Raw genomic sequence first — 20552 nt, 5'->3', positions numbered from 1 at the left:
CTGTAAAAAACCATAAACCAAAACATTTTTATCTCATTCATTTTGTATACAGATAAGGTCCAAAGTGGGTCAAAATGTGCAAAAACCCTAAAGAAAGTTATCCAGGAACGCTGTCTCCTGACTGCTGCTTGAAATACTAATAGTACTGAAATCAAAACTTAAATGTGCCCTATCAGAACAGACTGTATTTAAAGAGAAATGCACTGTATTGGATCAAAAGCAATGTTCTCTACGATAATCTTAGTTTACAATGATTTAGAAAAACGCAGGCCAGATTGATTTAGTTCTTTCTTATTTCCTCAAAGTTACTCAGACCGCGAAGAATGAATTTTAAGTCGATATAAAATGTTCCTTTAGGTGGCGCGAACGAGCCAGTTATATACCTTATTCCATCCGATTTCATCTAGTCACACTTTTGACCAAAATTTTCTTCCGCGTCTGTGTAGTCTAAAGTTAATGATGTATTTTTAAAGAACTTTGAACTATAAAGGAAAATGCAAACTGTGCTAATTTCACATGTAAAAAAAAAACACCTATCATATGACACATAGTTAAATAGAATGAAAATAAGTTTAAAATGAATAATTCCTTTTTTAATACATTAATAAATATATACACATGAGTGAAAAAAATGACTTATTCATAAAAAATAATACAGAAAATAATAAATAAAAGAAAAAAATATATATATAATTTTTTCTTAAAAAAACCCGATTTAAAACATTAACATTTTATTGGAAAATATATTTATCTAATTATAGTATTATATTTTCCACTATAAATATTCCACTCTGTTGTCCACTCTGTATTGTTTACATTAAAAATGTTTTACACATATATTTCACATATAAATAGATAATAATAGAATAACAAATAGAATACTATAATTAGATAAATATATTTTCCAATAAAATATTAATGTTTTAAATCGTATACATATGAGATGATGAAAAATTCATAATTTCATCATTCACAATTCATAATAATGATATTATTATGAAAAAATAATAATAAAGAATTATGTAGATCCAAATCTCAAGAATCTGAGTATATATGATATACTCAGATAAAAAATATAGATAAAATATTTATATATATGATAACATCATATATATATATATATCTGATATGATCAGATAAAAAATGTATATATATATATATATATGTTGTTGTTTTTTATACAAGTATTGCGTTTTTTATTTATTATATCTGAATTCTTTTTTAAAGGTGTCTCATCCTCTGCGGTAGGTGGCGGTAAATCGCTCTTAAACTCGGTCCTTCATCTGCCGTTAACACCGCGAAGGAGAAGCAGATAATTGTCCTATGAAATGAGAGCATGACCAGCAAACACAGCCACGAGCACCACCCCTATGATTATACAGTTCTTTATAATTTCTTTTTACATAATCGCTAACATGATCGAAGGTCTGCTGCCCGATAACAATCTCGATATAAACTTTTGACAAGCAGCTCGCTCTGGTCATTTGATGTGTCAACGGTTAATGGATCCGTCAGTGATGAGGTACGGTTTGTGTTTGTGTGTGTTAATCGCTCATGTCAACACGGCTTGCTGTCGAAATCTTCGCTTGACCAGCTTATGAAAATTAAAAATCTGCTTTATCAAACATGTGTTTGTTGGTAGATAGCGCGTTGTCAGTCCTAGACAGGTATTGATGAGCTGAAGGTGCTGATCAGCTGTCAACACAGTAAAGACATCCTTAGAAAAACTACAGGCAGAGTTTAAGAGCTTTGGTTTAATCTTTAGACAGTTGTTGCAAATGCTTCATAAGAAATCGGAGAGAAGCCCACTCTACCAGCTCTGGAAACATTCACAGAGCTAGCATGCAACATTAATCTTCATTCATTGTGATGGATTATATGAAACTCAGGCTTTTGTGTCAGATGGAATATTGTGATTAACAAATGCTTACTTTTTGAAACTCTCTATGTTGACCTTTTGGGTATTTTCTAGAGGTAGTTCACTCAATGGAAGATTGTGGCATTATTTACTCGCCCTCATGCTGTTACAAACCCGTATGACTGACTTTCTTTCTTCTGAAGAGCACAAAGGAGATGTTGTGCAGCATGTCAGCCATGTCACCATTTGCTTTCAATGTATTAGTTTACACTTTATATCTATCAGATGACCTCAAGTACTAGTATGTACTAACATGGTTTGGGGTAAAGTTAACAGTGTAGCTACATATATTTACCCAAAAATGAAAAATGTATCCCATAATTTACTCTACCTCAACTCAAGCCATCCTAGGTGTATATGACTTTCTTCTTTCAATCAGAGTTATATAAAAAATATCCTTTCTCTTCCAAGTCTTGTATTGGGAGAGAATGGAACTTTTAGGTTTTGAAGGCCAATAAAGTGCACCCATCCATCATACAATTAATCCATACGACTCTAGTGGGGTTATAAAGGCCTTCGGAAGCCAAGCCATGTGTTTGTGTAAGAACAATATCCATATTTATAACTTACTTAGTGGCTTCCGGTAAGCAAACTCAAACTCCTCCCACATTTCTCCTTAAAAATTCTCGTTTTTTGACTTCTAATTGGTGTGACCGGTGTTTTGTTTTGCTCGTTCGTCAATAGGTCATGCGTCGGGTTAGAGGTCACTCTTCTGCTGGAACTCGACTTGCATAAACGCCTAGTGATTAAAGTTTATAAAGTTATAAATATGGATATTTTTCTTACAAAAAAACGCATTGGTTAACTTCAGAAGGCCTATAAAAGCCATTTCCCAAGCTCCAATCATATTTAAAGCAATTCAAAACCATCATGGAGAACAGTGTGCATCGGCTTTAATGGTGCACTGGTTAAATTTCAGCGGTGGTGAGGTTGTGAATTGCAACTGCGGACCACTCACCCCTCCCTTACAGAGCACATAGAGAAGCTACGGTGGCCGACACAGGACAAAAATGTTGTCATCGGAGAGAGCAGAGAGTGACTAGCGTTTCGAAATGAAGAAATGTGGTAGTGCCTTCACTGTAAGGAGACCCGAGGTGTGTGTAGATAGAAATGGCCCCTTCTAGGGTAATAAAAACACAACGGTTCATTATGTAAGGTCCTTATACACCCCTGAAAATATAGTTATGTATATTATATTGCATTTCTGTCAATGGATCCTCATAAATACTAGACTCTGGACATGTAATATATTGGCCAAATTTCTTATTGGACCAATAACGTTAACATTGAACATATATCGGCTGATAACCTTAAGCCTAGTTCACACTGCCCGATTTTTGCCCCGATTTTGAGGCGCCGACGAATGCCCGAGATCACAGGCAAATCGGTGCTCGTGCACGCGAGTGACAATCACGCAGTGTGAATAATCAAAGACGTGATCAGAGAGAATCGCCGACGAGTCGCCGACGCCGGTGAGATATTTGGCATGCTAAATATTTGGACCTGTCGGCGATTGAAACTTTGAAAATTCGGCGATTGAAAGCCAAAGAGAGAGTGAGATACTGGGCAGCAGGAGGTTCAGGGAGGAGTTATAGAGCAGAAAATAAGTATTTTAATAGATATATTTACAATTCTATCAAACTGAAACAAAGGCCAAACATTTGCACATCCAGCCACAGCAGCAGCACATTACAAAATTGTTTATTTACCTCAAACTGTCTTTGCAGAACACAATCCTGGCTCCCTCTGTCTCTCCAACAATTTGTTCCGCCATAAACTTTTTTCTTTTTCTCCACAAATCAGTGCACATACAATTTGAAGCAAACTTTGTGCAGTTTATCATTTTTAATAACAATTCCAAGTCTCGCGCGAGAACTCCGGTCTGACGCACGTGTGATCTCGCGTTGTTTATTTGTCACATCGCACGCGTGTTTGGGAAACGTAGTTTGCGCACCGGAGAGAGACAGTTGTCGGCGATTCTTCCTCTTGTTCAGTCATGCAGTGTGAACTCCTCTGTCGTCAAACCATCGTGCAGTGTGAACACAGCAGTGACTGAATGATACCCCAGATAGTCATGCAGTGTGAAAAGAGCAGTGACCCGACGAGTTTGAAAAACGTGCAGTCTGAACTAGGCTTTAGTAATCACATTGGCCAAATATGTACATAATAAGTGTATTTTAGATATATAAGTCAATGTACATAAGGCCATCTAGTATAAAATGTGATCAGTAAATGACACTGCCAGTCCTTCACATTCTTCATTTGGTCTTCCACACAAAAAAAGACAGTCATACAGGGTACTGTCACTTTAAATGTCAGGTTACTGCATGCTGTTCCTCTTGGCCATGGTGAGTAATTAGCCTGGAGTTTCAGACATTGTTAAAAGTAAAAACGGCAGTTGAGGATCATCTTTTTGATTATTAACACAAAGCCTGCATTGTTTGAAAGTAGCTCACTGCCTGTAAAACGAATGCAAATTGAGTTTTACCATTAATGGACACACAGTATGTTTAATGATTGAGCTTGAGTGTGGGGGAAGCTTGTGGAAGAGAAACGTTTCCCTCTCTTTGTGTGCCTGCCAAGTGTTGCTCTTAATTCATCTGCTCGGCATTCTCAGACGTCCCACCTGAAAATGAGCCGTTCGACCACAAGCCCTGGAAGCCCAGAGTGCATTTATAATGTTCTAAAATGCGCTTCATTTCCAATGTATCTCTGCAGACGTTTGAATGCGAGTGAGATGTGAAATGATGTGGAAAAGAACAACAGAGCAGACAGAATGACCTAAAAAGCGCGGCTCCCACTCGCTCATGCCCGATCGGTGCACCTGCTGCCACTCTCTGCTCTCCCACAACCCTCCCGAGTAAATTTATTAGAGCATGGCATGATGCATACCGTTGTTTTGCTGATGAAACATTATATCCCTTAGGTCGTGTAACCGTTTTAAAAAGTTTTTCAAAAAGAGGCACTGCAGTTTTATCTGATGTAAATGTTTTGAAAAAGTGTAACGATGAGATCAGATAAGGGCACCAGTGCAAGATTGTTATTTGCACAATGTGGTCATATGCAAATGAGCGTCTTGTGAACCAAACTGGTTTTGTTTTGTTAGGGATTTCCACAAGATTGTTGTTATGTGAGTTGGATAGTAGCTTGTTTATTTTTCCCACAGTACAGTAAAGTACAGTAGTTTTCTATGATTATTAATATAATACAAAGCAGAAATGCCTGTGTATGTTCACACACAACCATAGATCAAGTTAAAGGGGTCCTATTATGCAGGGTTTAAAAAAAAAAACTTTTTCAGCTTTCTTTAGTGTGTACTGTTTCTGCTTGAGCATGAAAAAGTGTTGCAAAGTTACAAAGGCACAAAGTCTCCCCAGCGGGAGTTCTTCTTATATCAGTGTCAGTGTTTTGAACTCCCTGTAGTCTTTAGTTTTCTTCTGGAAACAAACAAGTCACAATATTCCTCATTAAAATAATTAATAAACAAAAGGGGCAGGGCCTGGTTGAGTTAGTTAGTAATCAGTCCCTCCAGGATTTCACTATATTTTTTTTGTAATTTTTGCGATCAATATGACTGATTTTGTGGAGGTCATTTCCAGAAAATTGTGAAAAACTTTGCGATGTTTTTTTAAAAATAATTAAGATACATCATTTACCATATTATGTATTATGTTAGATGCACAATAGTCATACACAACAATAGAACAAACAAAATGCACAAATGTTGTCTATTTTGGTATCTTATACAAAAAGGCTAGTCCAGTGGTGTAGCCTACTATTAGCTTTAATAACATGATCGCTTAGGGTGGGAAATATCTGGGAAAAGTACTAAATACAGCAATAAGCAATTGCCTTATATAAAAAAATCTCAAATAATTAATTAATCGAGTAAACAGTCAGTAATAAAATAAGAACTAATAAACAAATGATATGAAGACAAATAAATACAATGATAAATAAATACAAAAATGCTTTTTTAAGTCGTTTTTTATCGTTTAAGTCAGGCTACTGTTATTTTATTTTGTTCAGTGGTTGTTATTTGATAGGTAGCCTATAGGCTACGGTTGCTTTCACTTTAAAGATTATTGCCTACAGTTGGCTAATAAATGGACCCAATAGCCTGTAGCCTATACTGTCACACTTCCCAAACCTATTTACCCAATACACTGCCAAGACGGACATTTAGACATAATAATGGGTGTATTTGATTATGATCGTTAAAGGGCATAAGCCTACATAAAAACAGATCTGTATACTCGCGTCTCAAGAGCACTGACAGCCGGCAAACAATCCTCCGCCGGTCTGACATCGGTCCGTGTGTCAGGAGCGAATTGAGTTCGTGGTATAGACTACAATGCTTTTATTAGCTCTTTTTTAGTGTTATCAGGCATATCATACTTTTATTTGGTCATTCATCCATCTAGAGTAATCAATTCGTCCGGTCCTTGGCACTTAGGCCTTTGCGAGACGAGATGGCAGACGAGAAAGATTTACTTTCGTTTTTACAAAGACACACTGCGCAAGCACCCCAACGTCTGTAATACTCATGAAAACAATGTATTAAAGCTTTAAATACATTTGAGATAGTTCAGTTAGATATTTATTTTTATTTTTTTGTTATTGAAAATATTTTTTTTGTGATTATTTTGCGGTGAAATGGCAAATTATGCAGGATCGCAAAAAAATGCGACATTTTTCTGATTTTGCATTGTATTCAGCGATCGCGGAATCGCGAAAAACTGGAGGGACTGAGTAATGTGTTGAAACTGGTGGTTATGGTAAGGGGCGGGACTTTTCCCAAACATGCTGGAAGCGCTTGACCAATCACAACATGCTTTTCCAGCCGACCAATCTGAGCACATTGTGCTTTTTAAGGAGGGGCTTTGTAGGGACAGTAACTAAACTGAGCGTTACTCGGAAGAGATAGTGCTGCGTTCCAGTTCGTTTTTATCATGCCCTTCACTCGCGAACTTCCCTCCGTCTTGTTCACTCGGATGTGCGTCATTGCTTACATTGCATGAGTGCCCACTACTGGCGGAAACTTTGCAATGGACTGAACTGGAAGCCCTTGATCACTTTGAATCCACAATGCATTTGATTTATTATTTATTTTTTTCCTGTACGAAATTGTTTAATGCAGCATTCTATATGTATATGAATGTGTTTGGGTTGTTTTAAATGTTTTTAAAAATGTCATAGAGTTGTTTGTGGTGGGGTAAATTAAACGCGATATGTGCTGACGTCACAATCGCGTTGCATTGTGGTGTATGAAGCTGCCTGAAGTGTACATATGAAGTAGACTCGATCACTCGGTCAAAATCGAGAGAGCAAGGGTCTGTCGATATAAACTTCCCTTGTTCACTTCCTGAAGTGGAACCAAGCCTGCAGTCTCCCTCTCATTTACTGAAGCTTTCGCGCCTCGATCGCCCCCCGGTGACCGGTCCCAGTATAGCCGCCCCTCTGTGTTTTCTAATGGACGCGAGGCAAACTAAATAATAAAATTACACTTCAAAATTTTTTCCCCAAAGTTAGTTTATGTCACTGAAGGCAGTTATCATCACAATGACTTCATTTCAAGTGTTTGTTTTTAAAATAAGTTTAGTTTGAGTTAGTTATTTGATGCTATAAAAACGGGGTGTGACGTCATGATTGACAGCTGAGACTGACGGCTTCTCTGAGTGAAGTTGTCACTGAGGCACTAACGGACTTTTTTCCAAATTTTTGGGAGCAGATTGGAGCTTTAGCTTTAATTTCTACATTTCCATAACTGTTTATTTCACACCAACATAATTAATTGTTCTGCATCTGCGAGAGTGTGGGCGGGCTTTTGATATCGCAGCTGTCCTTCCTGCTCTACTTCCTGCGCTCTACTGCGCAACTCCGGTCCCGAAATCACTACTGCGCAGACTCGGTCCCAAGATGTCCGTGCCGTGCAAGGCCGCCTAAAAGCTTCAAATCTGCCAAGCGGAAACGGATGATGTCGAGTCGTCCATATTTTTTTACGGTCTATGAGTGGAACGCACTTCAAAATGGCGGTGGGGATTCCCCCAAGGGGAAGTGCTAAGGGAAGTTCGCAAGTCTTAAAGTGGAGTGGAACGCAGCACGGGACTGGTTGGGCGGTATATCGAGTTTGTACGATATATCGATTTATTTTTTATTTATCTATGCAATATCGTTATACAGTCGTTTTATATGAGCGCATTTGAAAAATAGCGGAGGATGCAGAGTGCATAATCCAATTTGTCCAAAACATGATGCATGATTTATATTAAGGGCTTCAAAAAACTGGTAAGATATAGTAAACGCGTAGAATTTAAATCAGCAGACGTTAGTCGGTCAGATACATGTGCCGACTAACAGACTCGCGCTGTTTAATGCGTTTGAGATGTGATTTCCTCAGTGCATAACTTAAGTTTCACAGGTATATTCTCCATCTGTAAATGTTATAAAGTCAAGCAAATATGTCCATTTCGCTGTCAGGAGAGGACGGGGGCCATCAGCAAGTGAATCACTGATAAAATTCAGGCTTCAGTGTGAACGAGCCAAACAGATGGAGAGCAAAAGAATAAGAGCGCAATGATTCTGACTAAAATATACATATTGCTAAAATATTTATTGTTGGACCTACAAGTAAGTGTAATTTTATGAATTTGGTTTATTATAATGGGGTAATAAAATGTAGGCTACTATAATTATTTTTTATTTTTAGTGTAGTGAATAAAAATAAATAAAGATTTTTGTTTTTAGATTGTTAGAATGCAATAGAAGGTTAGAATGTAATGTTATTCACCCCCCCCCCACCCACCCCCTGGCACATAACTTTAGTTTCACGGATATATTCTCCATCTGTAAATGTTAGAAAGTCATGCAAATATGTCCATTTTGCTGTCAGGAGAGGACGGCCCATCAGCCTACATTCCTACAGCCTACTATACCCTACATTCATTACATTCACTGAATTTGTTTTCATAGCCTTCAATATCAACATTGTTTGTAGGACAGCATTGGATATAGAATGTCGATGTGAAATAAAGTTTTATTGTTTAAAAACACTTAAAAAAAATCCAAATAGAAAAACATAGAAAATCCTATGATATCGCCATTTAACCAAAAAATACTGAGATATGATATTTTGGCTATATCGCCCAGCTCTAGAAGATAGGAGCTGCAACAATTGAGAATATGGGGAAAATAATGTTTTTTTGAGCATTACCTATTCTAGTAGACCCCAAGACAATGCAAAAGGGTTGTTTTCCCCCAAACCAGTTAAGTGCAAAAACTCTTAAACTTTCAGTGATCAACTCAGTCATCTGTCAAGATAAGTTTATGGATTCAGTTCAGAGTTCAGAAAGATCATTTCATGGATTTTTCTGCAACAAACAGTAACATTATTTGATTGACCGGGGCTAAGGCTGACCAGTGACGGACTAGGAAAGTGTATGGTTTTAATTACGATTTTGGATTTTAGTGGAATGGGATAAAGTGCATACGTAAAAAGTAAAAGACCCCTAACCATTGTTTTCATTTTAAAAATAGAAATGATTTGGTCACACAAGTCTTACAAGTCTTATGTGTATATATTGATAGGAGAATATTTACCTTTATGTGATTTTGTAAGCATATTTGTTTGGAATGTCCTGCTTAAAATGATATTATCCAATGTTTTTATTCAGAAAGTGGACATTGTAAAAAAGCTTTCTCCAGGGATAATCTTAGAATTTTTATTGAATATCAGATTGAAAGATTTTATTTAACTTATTATGTTTATTATTTTAGATAATTTATCTATTTTATATTTGTATTTGTTTGTAGACATATTGTTAAAGGATTGTATACAATGAATTTAAATCTTATTGTTGTATTTTAAATAATTAATTTTGACTTTGCCTCAGTAAATAAATATATATTATAGCCTTTGATACTGATATGGTGTTTAATGATAAATAAAAACATAAATCAATTCTACATTACTATTTGGATGCTTGTGCTGCAGACATTAAAATTATACAGCCTTAAAAAAGCTGAAGGAAATGTACTAGTAGTGGGTGTAGAGATAATGTAGCGCTTTCAGAGCAAATCCTAATTGTCATATTTTTAAATAGAGATTGCAAAATGGTGCTGTTGAATTTACACATTGATTTTACTTCCCATGATGTTACCATTAATAACAGATTTGCAGGCAATGACTGTGACCATATTGGTGTGTTTACAGGACTTGCGGTATGCGGGCCGTCCACTCTCGCGCTGGCTGAGTGCTGAAAACTGCATGTGGGCCGCTCTGCGGCTCCCACTCCTGCTCCCACCATGGGGAATACTTCCACCAAGTTTCGTAAAGCACTTATTAGTGGAGATGAAGGCCTGGCGTGCCAGCTCTATGAGTGCAACCCCCAGTTTAAAGAGGCTTTGGAGCCCAACGCATCTTATGGGGAGCCCTATCAACACAACACACCCCTGCACTACGCCTCACGCCATGCCATGACTCGCCTCATCAGGTAAGTGCTTCAAATGAATGGGCACCGGGATACAAGCATTAGCATCCATGGGCGAGTTCTAATGGTTCACCTTAAAGGAAGTGTATGTAAGATTGTGGCCAAAACTGGTACTGCAATCACTTTCAAATTACTATCCCCTCCCACTAACTCAAGGTTGCCAGATTGGCTGCAGGATCAGCAGGAACGTTTGTAGATCTGCAGCTGTGATAACTAGAGCAGATCTGGGAACCCGGATGCCCAAACACTACTGACTTCATGATTGGTCGATAGGTGGAGGGCGGAGCTTCAGGCCAAATGCAACACGTCAACATCAACATCAGTTGAGGGCTGCAACTACAACTTTTAAATGACAATATCCTGGCTGGACTACTGTTGTCAGTGATATAAGTATTTGAAATTAACATGATTTCTTAATGTCTAGTGACATAGGGCCATTGTATGATTAGCTGAAATACATTTCTTACATACACTTTAAATTTTAAAGGGATACTTCACCGCTTTTTGATATTAAACTATGTTATTCCCTTAACTAAAACGAGTTGATACATCCCTCTCTCGTCTCAGTGAGTGCTCTTAATCGCTCGGACGCGCGGTGATGATCTGATAGCGTTTAGCTTAGCCCACTAAGCCCAGTTCATTCACTATGGTACCAAACAGAGATCAAATATAGAAGCGACTAAACACCTCCACGTTTTCCCTATTTAAATACAGTTACACGAATAGTTGAACGATCAAGTATGGTGACAAAATAAAACGTGGCTCTTTTCTAATCGGATTAAAAAGGAGAACTATAATGTATGGCGGAATAGCACTTCTGAGAGTACTTCAGCTTGGCGCAGTAAAAAGTCCCGGCCGAAACATCTTTCCTCACACCTCCCCCTCACTCTCTCATATCTGTCAATAGGGGGGAGGGGGAGATGCAGGGGCGTCGCCAGTGGGCGTGCCTGACAGGCACAGTCCCGCCCAATATGATGATAGGCCCCTCCAGTTTATTATACAAATATAATATTTGTTAAATAACAGTTCTTTAAATTATTTTAACGTAATTACAAACTTATTATAACATCTCAAATACTGAAATAAATGTGTTTTTTACAGTCTATGGTTTTTGCATAATGCTTAATAAGTTTGATTGACAGCTGTGTTAGGCAATTGTCAAGCTGTCTCATGTATGACGAGGCTCGCGCCTCTGACTTCATGAAGTGTGTTTACCTATTCACTCCGCTTATAGTTTGCAGCTGTGTAACAGAGAAACAGCGGCGATGCAAAGTTTTATAAAAAGGAAAAAAAATCCTAAAAAAAGGACGCAGGTAACGTTGAGATTTCAATTGCAAGCACGTTATTTCTGTAAAGCCGGAACACGCCATCATTCTCGATCAGTCATTATAGTGTAGGGGTAAGATGAGCGGCACTATGTTTTGACGCAATTCAACCTGCGGTTTGAATCCGCCTTTTGTCGAACTCGATGTACTTTCTGTTCTCATCATATATCAGATCGGAAATGGAATTTTTTTATTTTTCAATAAAAAGGAACAACATATTTGAAAAGTGGAAATAAAGTGTCTAACGTTTGTTGTAACCACTGTTCATGTTTTGTATGTGGACAGATACTATTTTGTAGCTACCCCCCACCCCCCTCGCGTGAAAGTCCCCAGGCCCGCTCACTTTTACCCAGGCCCGACCAAAAATAAAATTCTGCCTTCGCCACTGCGGAGATGTGAAGGAAGATGTTTCGGCCGGGAATTTTTACTGCGCAGAGCTGAAGTTTATTACATAATAAACTATATATTTACCATATACTAGGGCTGCACGTTTTCAAGTTTTTCATTAACCGTTAACCGATGCCCTTAGCGGTTAATACTCGGTTAACCATAGTGTGCGTCAGGGTTATTATTTTTAGTTTATTAATTTGACGACCGCCATCTCTGTAGTGAACGCCCCTATAGAGAGAAATTCACATCATGGATTACCTAATCAGAGAGTAGCCTATTTCTTTTCGTTTTAAATTGTTAAAAGACATTTCAAGCTTTCTTAAGATATATTTCATGTCTGTGAGGCCTACGCTGAGTTTCGTTAAATTAGGATGAGATGCGCACTCCAGTTCACGAGCAATGCAAGTGGCCGCGAGGGCGCCTGCAGGATTAGGGCATGTAGTAAAATATGCAGCCTAGAATGATTCACACAGCGTTTGACTCGCGCGGCTGAGCCTCTCCCGGCAGAGAGTTCAAGCATCTGTGGACTCGTTCCTTCAGCTCTGGCCATCTTGCTTTCAGTCCGCGATTAGCTTTTTTTGTTTTCTTCATTACAGTTAAAGTAACGTCTGCTTTTCGCTAGTCCCTCACAAGTTTCTCACTTCAAACTTTCTTTCTTCTGATCCGTTATGCACAGCGCGCGCAGCTCCCGCTCTGCTTCTGCCCTAATGCGACTTATAGTCCAGTGTGACTTATGTTATTTTCCTCTTCATGACGCATTTTTTGACTGATGCGACTTATACTCCGGAGCGACTTATAGCCTGAAAAATGCGGTAAGCACTGCATTGCAATACTTACATTTTGCCCCGTCACTCTCAATTTTAAAGTGCTCCCACGCTCTACTTTTCTTTGCCTGCTTCATGTTAGAAACTAAGCTGGTCATAACTTCTTCTTGTGGATATCACAAATGTCTGGGAGCGCTCTGGCGGTCTCTATTGGTGCAAAAATATATTACAACTAAATTCAAAGCACGTCATTGACGCCACTTAACCGAGCAAAATGTTTCACTCGGTTACGCAATTTTTAACAGTTAATCGGTTAATCGGTTAACCATGGACACCCCTACCATATACCTGTTCTCAAACCAAGCTGGTGATCCACTCGTCACCATGATGGAAACCCCCAAAACATACAACAGAAATATAAATTAGCATTATAGCAAAACATTAAAGACTAAATCTCTCACTTAACATTTAATCTTTTACAATGACTTAAAATGTGTCAGTTTTTGTGAACTCAAAAGAAAAAGAAAGCTCTAAATACTCAAAAAAGTTAATTTGATTGATCTAATTTGTTTAATTTAGGTTTACCCTACTCAAACCAATAAATATGATTTTTGAAGGATCGTGATGATGAAGAGTGATGATACTGAAAATTCAGTTTTATTACAATAGAAAATGTCTTATTTAAAAAAATAAAATAAAATTCTTAATTCTAATCTCAAGCTTTTGAATACTAGATTGTGTCAGGGCAATATGTGGCCTAACATTGAGGGTTAAGACAGTTAAACTGACGATATTAATGTCATGGGGAAACCCAAACAGTATGTCTACTTTAACAGCACAGCAGGGTTTGTAGGGTTGTTGCTTCAGGGAGAACAAAACACTTTCCCATGTTGGCCCCTAACAGACAAGACCTAAAGCAAATATGCATGGAATGGGAAGCTTTTGTAGCGCCTGTGGTGTTTTTGTGCAATGCAAGGTTATTTTTGCATAGTTGCTGAATTCTAGCACTTGGTATTTGAGTCAAGAGCACTTGGAGCCATGAGGTGGACTCTGACTTCGTCTAGTTAATGCAGCCTTGTGAGAAAATGGTTGGTAATTACCAGCTAGGACAGCTGGCTACTGAAGACTCGCTGTCCCTCCTCTTTCCTTTTTACTTTCCTCTCATCATCTTACAGCAATTTGGAGCACGCTACTAGCAACCTCAGTCATTTCAGATCAATTGACATACATTCGAAAAAAATCTTTTTAGTTTTAGTTAACAGTGATAATACTGGGCATAACCTTACCTTTGAAACACTGTACGATCTCTGGCCCAAATTGCAGCTTATTGTGGCATATGTAGACTGAAAAAGAGCATTTGATCAACACTGACCCACCACAGTTTATTTAGTTCATTCAACTGTGCTGTTTATGTGCAGATTTTCAGATCATACCACAATAATTGGCTTGGCTTTTCCGGCTCTCTCCACAAATGATTGGATGGTAAACACTGGAAAAATTGCAGTCAATATGTATAGGCTCGGATTAGTATTTCAGCCCGTCCTAATGTATTCAGCACTGACTCACAAAAGCAAGCAGATTGTACAGTACTGCTTGTGAACATCATTTACTTGATGTAGACACTATACTGTATGTTTTCTAATTTTGGTATTAAAAGTTGATAAAGAGATCGTAAAACTAATCCATATGAATTGAGCAATTTAGTCCATATTTTCTGAAGAGACAAGATTGCTTTATATTGTGAACAGATTCAATTTAGGCTTTTATTCACATACAAACATTGGTCAGCGAACATAAACAGAAGCTCAACTGAATCTGATTGATGCATGAGAATGAACCTCATTGGTTCTTGCTGAAGCTCAAAAGTGATGTGTAACACGAGAATGAACCTCATTGGTTCTCGCACGTCAAGCGAACATGCTTTAGCTAATGTGTGAGTTGATGAATGTTTATGTGTAAATAAAAGCCTAAATTAAAACTGTTAATCATATAAAGATCTTCATGTGTGTTCTGAAGATGAGCGAAAGTCTTACAGGTTTGGAACGACGGGACGGTAAATGATGACAGAATTTACATTTTTGGGTGAACTATCCCTTTAAAGACAACCAATCAAATTAGAGCAGCTCAACTTTTATTCTATAGGCTTATATTCTGTTATTCCTCTTTGTGTCCTTTGTTTGACAGTTTGGAAAAAAAATATGTTGACTAATCTACAAACACCCTAGTTAGATCCACTTCCCTGGCTAGAGTGGCCAGTTTGAAGTGGTTAAAGCTGCAGTCCGTAACTTTTTGCACTCTAGTGGTTAATAAACAGAACTGCATGGGTCTTGCGGAAGAACATTGCAGCCAGAGCTACTTCTCTCTGTTTATGTCTATGGCGGATCACGCAGGTACACTACACGTACAGTATTGTTCAAAATAATAGCAGTACAATGTGACTAACCAGAATAATCAAGGTTTTTAGTATATTTTTTATTGCTACGTGGCAAACAAGTTACCAGTAGGTTCAGTAGATTCTCAGAAAACAAATGAGACCCAGCATTCATGATATGCACGCTCTTAAGGCTGTGCAATTGGGCAATTAGTTGAATTAGTTGAAAGGGGTGTGTTCAAAAAAATAGCAGTGTGGCATTCAATCACTGAGGTCATCAATTTTGTGAAGAAACAGGTGTGACTCAGGTGGCCCCTATTGAAGGATGAAGCCAACACTTGTTGAACATGCATTTGAAAGCTTAGGAAAATGGGTCGTTCAAGACATTGTTCAGAAGAACAGCGTACTTTGATTAAAAAGTTGATTAGAGAGGGGAAAACCTATAAAGAGGTGCAAAAAATGATAGGCTGTTCAGCTAAAATGATCTCCAATGCCTTAAAATGGAGAGCAAAACCAGAGAGACGTGGAAGAAAACGGAAGACAACCATCAAAATGGATAGAAGAATAACCAGAATGGCAAAGGCTCAGCCAATGATCACCTCCAGGATGATCAAAGACAGTCTGGAGTTACCTGTAAGTACTGTGACAGTTAGAAGACGTCTGTGTGAAGCTAATCTATTTTCAAGAATCCCCCGCAAAGTCCCTCTGTTAAAAAAAAGGCATGTGCAGAAGAGGTTACAATTTGCCAAAGAACACATCAACTGGCCTAAAGAGAAATGGAGGAACATTTTGTGGACTGATGAGAGTAAAATTGTTCTTTTTGGGTCCAAGGGCCACAGGCAGTTTGTGAGACGACCCCCAAACTCTGAATTCAAGCCACAGTACACAGTGAAGACAGTGAAGCATGGAGGTGCAAGCATCATGATATGGGCATGTTTCTCCTACTATGGTGTTGGGCCTATTTATCGCATACCAGGGATCATGGATCAGTTTGCATATGTTTAAATACTTGAAGAGGTCATGTTGCCCTATGCTGAAGAGGACATGCCCTTGAAACGGTTGTTTCAACAAGACAATGACCCAAAACACACTAGTAAACGGGCAAAGTCTTGGTTCCAAACCAACAAAATGAATGTTATGGAGTGGCCAGCCCAATCTCCAGACCTTAATCCAATTGAGAACTTGTGGGGTGATATCAAAAATGCTGTTTCTGAAGCAAAACCAAGAAATGTGAATGAATTGTGGAATGTTGTTAAAGAATCATGGAGTGGAATAACAGCTGAGAGGTGCCACAAGTTGGTTGACTCCATGCCACACAGATGTCAAGCAGTTTTAAAAAACTGTGGTCATACAACTAAATATTAGTTTAGTGATTCACAGGATTGCTAAATCCCAGAAAAAAAAAAATGTTTGTACAAAATAGTTTTGAGTTTGTACAGTCAAAGGTAGACACTGCTATTTTTTTGAACACACCCCTTTCAACTAATTGCCCAATTGCACAGCCTTAAGAGCGTGCATATCATGAATGCTGGGTCTCATTTGTTTTCTGAGAATCTACTGAACCTACTGGTAACTTGTTTGCCACGTAGCAATAAAAAATATACTAAAAACCTTGATTATTCTGGTTAGTCACATTGTACTGCTATTATTTTGAACAATACTGTACCTACCAGTCTGGCCTGAAATAGTCCCAATATAAACACTTATTATAAGTGTACCATAATGATTCAGGGTAAGACAAAAACACGGTTTGGAAAATGGATTCATGTTGTACATTCTCATTATATAATTTTTGTAAATCTTGAACACAAAAAAAGTTACGGACAGCAGCTTTAAATATTTAAATTCTAATAGCAGATGTCAGAATGTAACCACATACAGTACATTTAAGATTCAGTTAAAGCAATGGTTAATTGATAATCAGAGCTGTCAACATTAGCCCAATACTAGATATGTTTTCGCTGCCTCCTGCTTGCTTCTTGCTTTGTGTGTGTGTGGTCATGTATTTGTCTGATGTTGGTCCGTGTTTTTATTGTATATCTTAACTTAGTGCTTGTTTAAATTGTATTGTAGTTGTTATATTGTTATGTAAAATGTAACTTTTTACTCTCTTTTAGGATGACATCTGTCTAGGGACTACAGGTGAAAAATAGCCTTTTGGCTAACTGTGGCATATTGACAGAAATGTTTATTAATATGCACTGTCCCTGTAAATAAAAAAATAAAAAAAGAAAGAATCCTGTAACTGGAATTCTGAATCACTTTTTGGCTGATTCATGGGAAAAACAGCCTGCTAGTCTAGACTACACCCAGAATTTTTGAGGCCAAATTTGTGTAGCTCTGGCATTCGGCCTAACATATTTACCCACACCCTTTGTGTGGTCTTGTATTTTTTTAAGATCACACTTTCATTAGCCAGCTTACAGCAGAACAAAACACAGGATATATTTGTCCTATGCTTGTCTAGACATTATCTTTGAATGTTGGTGTCATTCCTGCTTAAACGCTTGGCTTTGCATGTCATGATGTGGTTATGTCATTATTCTACTAAGGATCTATTGTTACATCTAACAGTCGCATATCTAACAGGTGTCCGTTCCAATTTCTTGGCAGTTTAACTGGTCTTTCTGGCCTCCCAGGTGCAGCTGCAGTGAAAATGCAGGGAGTTAGAGCTGTTGTTTTCAGTTGCATCAACTAATAAGCTCCCAATGCTAGATTCACATCACTTCCCAGAACAGCTCTCTGAGTCATTTCCACTGAAAGGCATTAAAGCCTGCTGAATGCAATCACTAATTTCACTCTTAAATCTTACAAGGATGTAAGTCCTTTCTAGGGCACATTATCAATTACTTTGAAGCTCCCACAATTAATCGGCTGAAAATGATATCAGTCTTTCTGATTGACTCCAGGCAGGGAGACGCTGAGGATTCCAGCTGCATTGAAAAGTGTCACGACATTTTCATTGATAATGTGGTTATGATCTGCCTGATGCGCGCTCATATGTTAGGATCTTTTGAGATTGTAGATGCCGCCTCTAGCTCTCCTGTATTTCCTCAAGCAATAACTTTGGGAGGGTGGCAAAAGACAAAAGGTTGTCTTAAAATTCTACCTGTATGTGTGTTTTTATAGAGGCTTGTACAGTTGATATGCTTGATGGATCTGGTTTATACAGCAGGCCACAATTCACAAAATATTAACAGTTATTATGATGAATAACTCCTGGTTCTTGCTGAAGCTCAAACAGGATACGTAACACCCGAATGAATAACTCCTCTTCACCATGTGACTGCATGGCACCTTTAAGGCTTTAAGCAGGCACGGATCAATTAATATTGGTAATCTGTTAACAAAATTTGAAGTCTGTTTGAAGTGTATTTGACACAGAAATACTCATCAGTCATACGTCAAACGAATTTTTTAAAATACTTTTTGGCCATGTTTAGCATGAGAATCAACTCTTTAGCAGTGTAAATAAGGCAGAACGCATGAAATTATTTATTATTTTGAGACAGTTATTTTCAATGAATCAGATAAATCAGTTTACATATCAGTCTAAATTATTCATTAAGGAATCAATCTGAATAAAAATGATTATTGTGTGCAAAATGAATATGCACAAATACTAGCTTCAGTATTTTTGCATTTTGATTCATTGCATCTACTATTTATTTTCCTGTTGTAATTTGTAATCTTGTATAACTCTTAATTATAGTTTGTACTTATCTTTTGTTCCTTTCCTGCAGGTCTTTCCTTTTCTCCAAAGATGGCAACCCCAACAAGTGCAACATTCACAATGAAACGGCGCTGCACCTGCTGTGCATGGGCCCACAGATCCTGCTGAGTGAGGGGGCGCTGCAGCCGCGGATCAGCCGCCCCCAGGAGGACGAACAGAACCGGGCTGAGTGCCTCCAGATGATCCTGCAGTGGACCGGAGCCAAGCTGGACCAGGGCGAGTACGAGAGAGCCAACGTCAACGGCACGGACAACAAAAAGAGCACCTGCTTGCACTACGCAGCGGCTGCTGGCATGAAGAGCTGTGTTGAGGTAATAAGATTTGTGTTTTCTTATCTAATTTAGGCATCTAAATTGAGTGTGTATTATGTGGTGGATTTTCAATTGATTTGATGCATACACTTATGACGAGATAGTTCACCCAAAAATGTCATTCTGTCATTAATTACTCACCCTCATATCGTTCCAAACATGTAAGACTTTTGTTCATATTTTTGCTTTATAAATATATATATATATATATATATATATATATATAATGAACATTATATATATAATGAATATATAATATCACATTATATATATATATATATATATATATATATATATATATATATATATATATATATATATATATATATATATATATATATATAAAATCACATATATATAATGAACAGAGTGAATTTAGGCTTTTGTTCACATACAAAGAATGATCAACTCAAACATCAGTTGTGGTAAACGGAAGCTCACGCATGCTCACTTGACGTGCGAGAACCAGTGAGGTTCATTCTCGTGTTACGGCTGTTTGACACCGCAAGCGTGAGTGGCGCATTAGCATAACGACACCGTCACTGCAGCTGCGCGAGAGTATTCACACTGGAAACGCTTGTACAGCATCACGGCAGTGGCTCCATATATATGCTACATATAATGCTAGAGCCTATATATATATATATATATATATATATATATATATACACAGTACCTGTCTGAGCATTACATAATAAACTAAAAGAAAGTTTATCATATTTTCTGGCTAGTTTACCATACTTTCACCCCAACTGAATAATTAATATTTATTAAAGATATTTAAAGATATTTTATATTTCGTCCAAAAGTGTATGCAAGTGTATACACACTATACTGTCCATGTCCAGAAAGGGAATAAAAACATCCTCAAAGTAGTCCATAGGAGACATCAGTGGGTTAATTAGAGTCTCTTGAAGCATCGAAAATACATTCTGGTCCAAAAATAACAAAAACTACGACTTTATTCAGCATTGTCTTCTCTTCCGCCTTTGTTTTAAAACCTGAAATAAAGATTCAAACGGTCATGAATCAGCGTATCGATTCATGATTCGGATTGCCAGTGTCATGTGATATCAGCAGTTTGACACGCTATCCGAATCATGAATCAATCCGCTGATTCATGACCGTTTGAATCTTTATTTGAGGGTTGAAAACAAAGGCGGAAGAGAAGACAATGCTGAATAAAGTCGTAGTTTTTGTTATTTTTGGACCAAAATGTATTTTCAATGCTTCAAGAGATTCCCTTTCAGG

The 20552-nt window shown here is 37.8% G+C and overlaps 1 protein-coding gene across 2 annotated transcripts in view; it reads left to right on the top strand.

Annotated features, from left to right (window-relative positions):
- Positions 1-1307: 1307 nt before the first annotated feature.
- ankib1a (ankyrin repeat and IBR domain containing 1a) overlaps positions 1308-20552 on the top strand; it is a 49211-nt gene continuing 29966 nt past the window's right edge. For both annotated transcript variants that reach the window (XM_067425558.1, XM_067425557.1), the window contains exons 1-3: positions 1308-1522; positions 10131-10410; positions 19001-19301. In XM_067425558.1, coding sequence (XP_067281659.1) covers positions 10223-10410; positions 19001-19301 — 489 coding nt within the window. In that variant the 5' untranslated portion in view covers positions 1308-1522; positions 10131-10222. The remainder of the gene's footprint in view (positions 1523-10130; positions 10411-19000; positions 19302-20552) is intronic.

Source organism: Pseudorasbora parva, chromosome 19 (assembly GCF_024679245.1).
Source record: "Pseudorasbora parva isolate DD20220531a chromosome 19, ASM2467924v1, whole genome shotgun sequence".
Classification (NCBI taxonomy): domain Eukaryota; kingdom Metazoa; phylum Chordata; class Actinopteri; order Cypriniformes; family Gobionidae; genus Pseudorasbora; species Pseudorasbora parva.
Note: the sequence above shows the minus strand (reverse complement) of the source record. Positions and strands in the feature narration are given on the sequence as shown.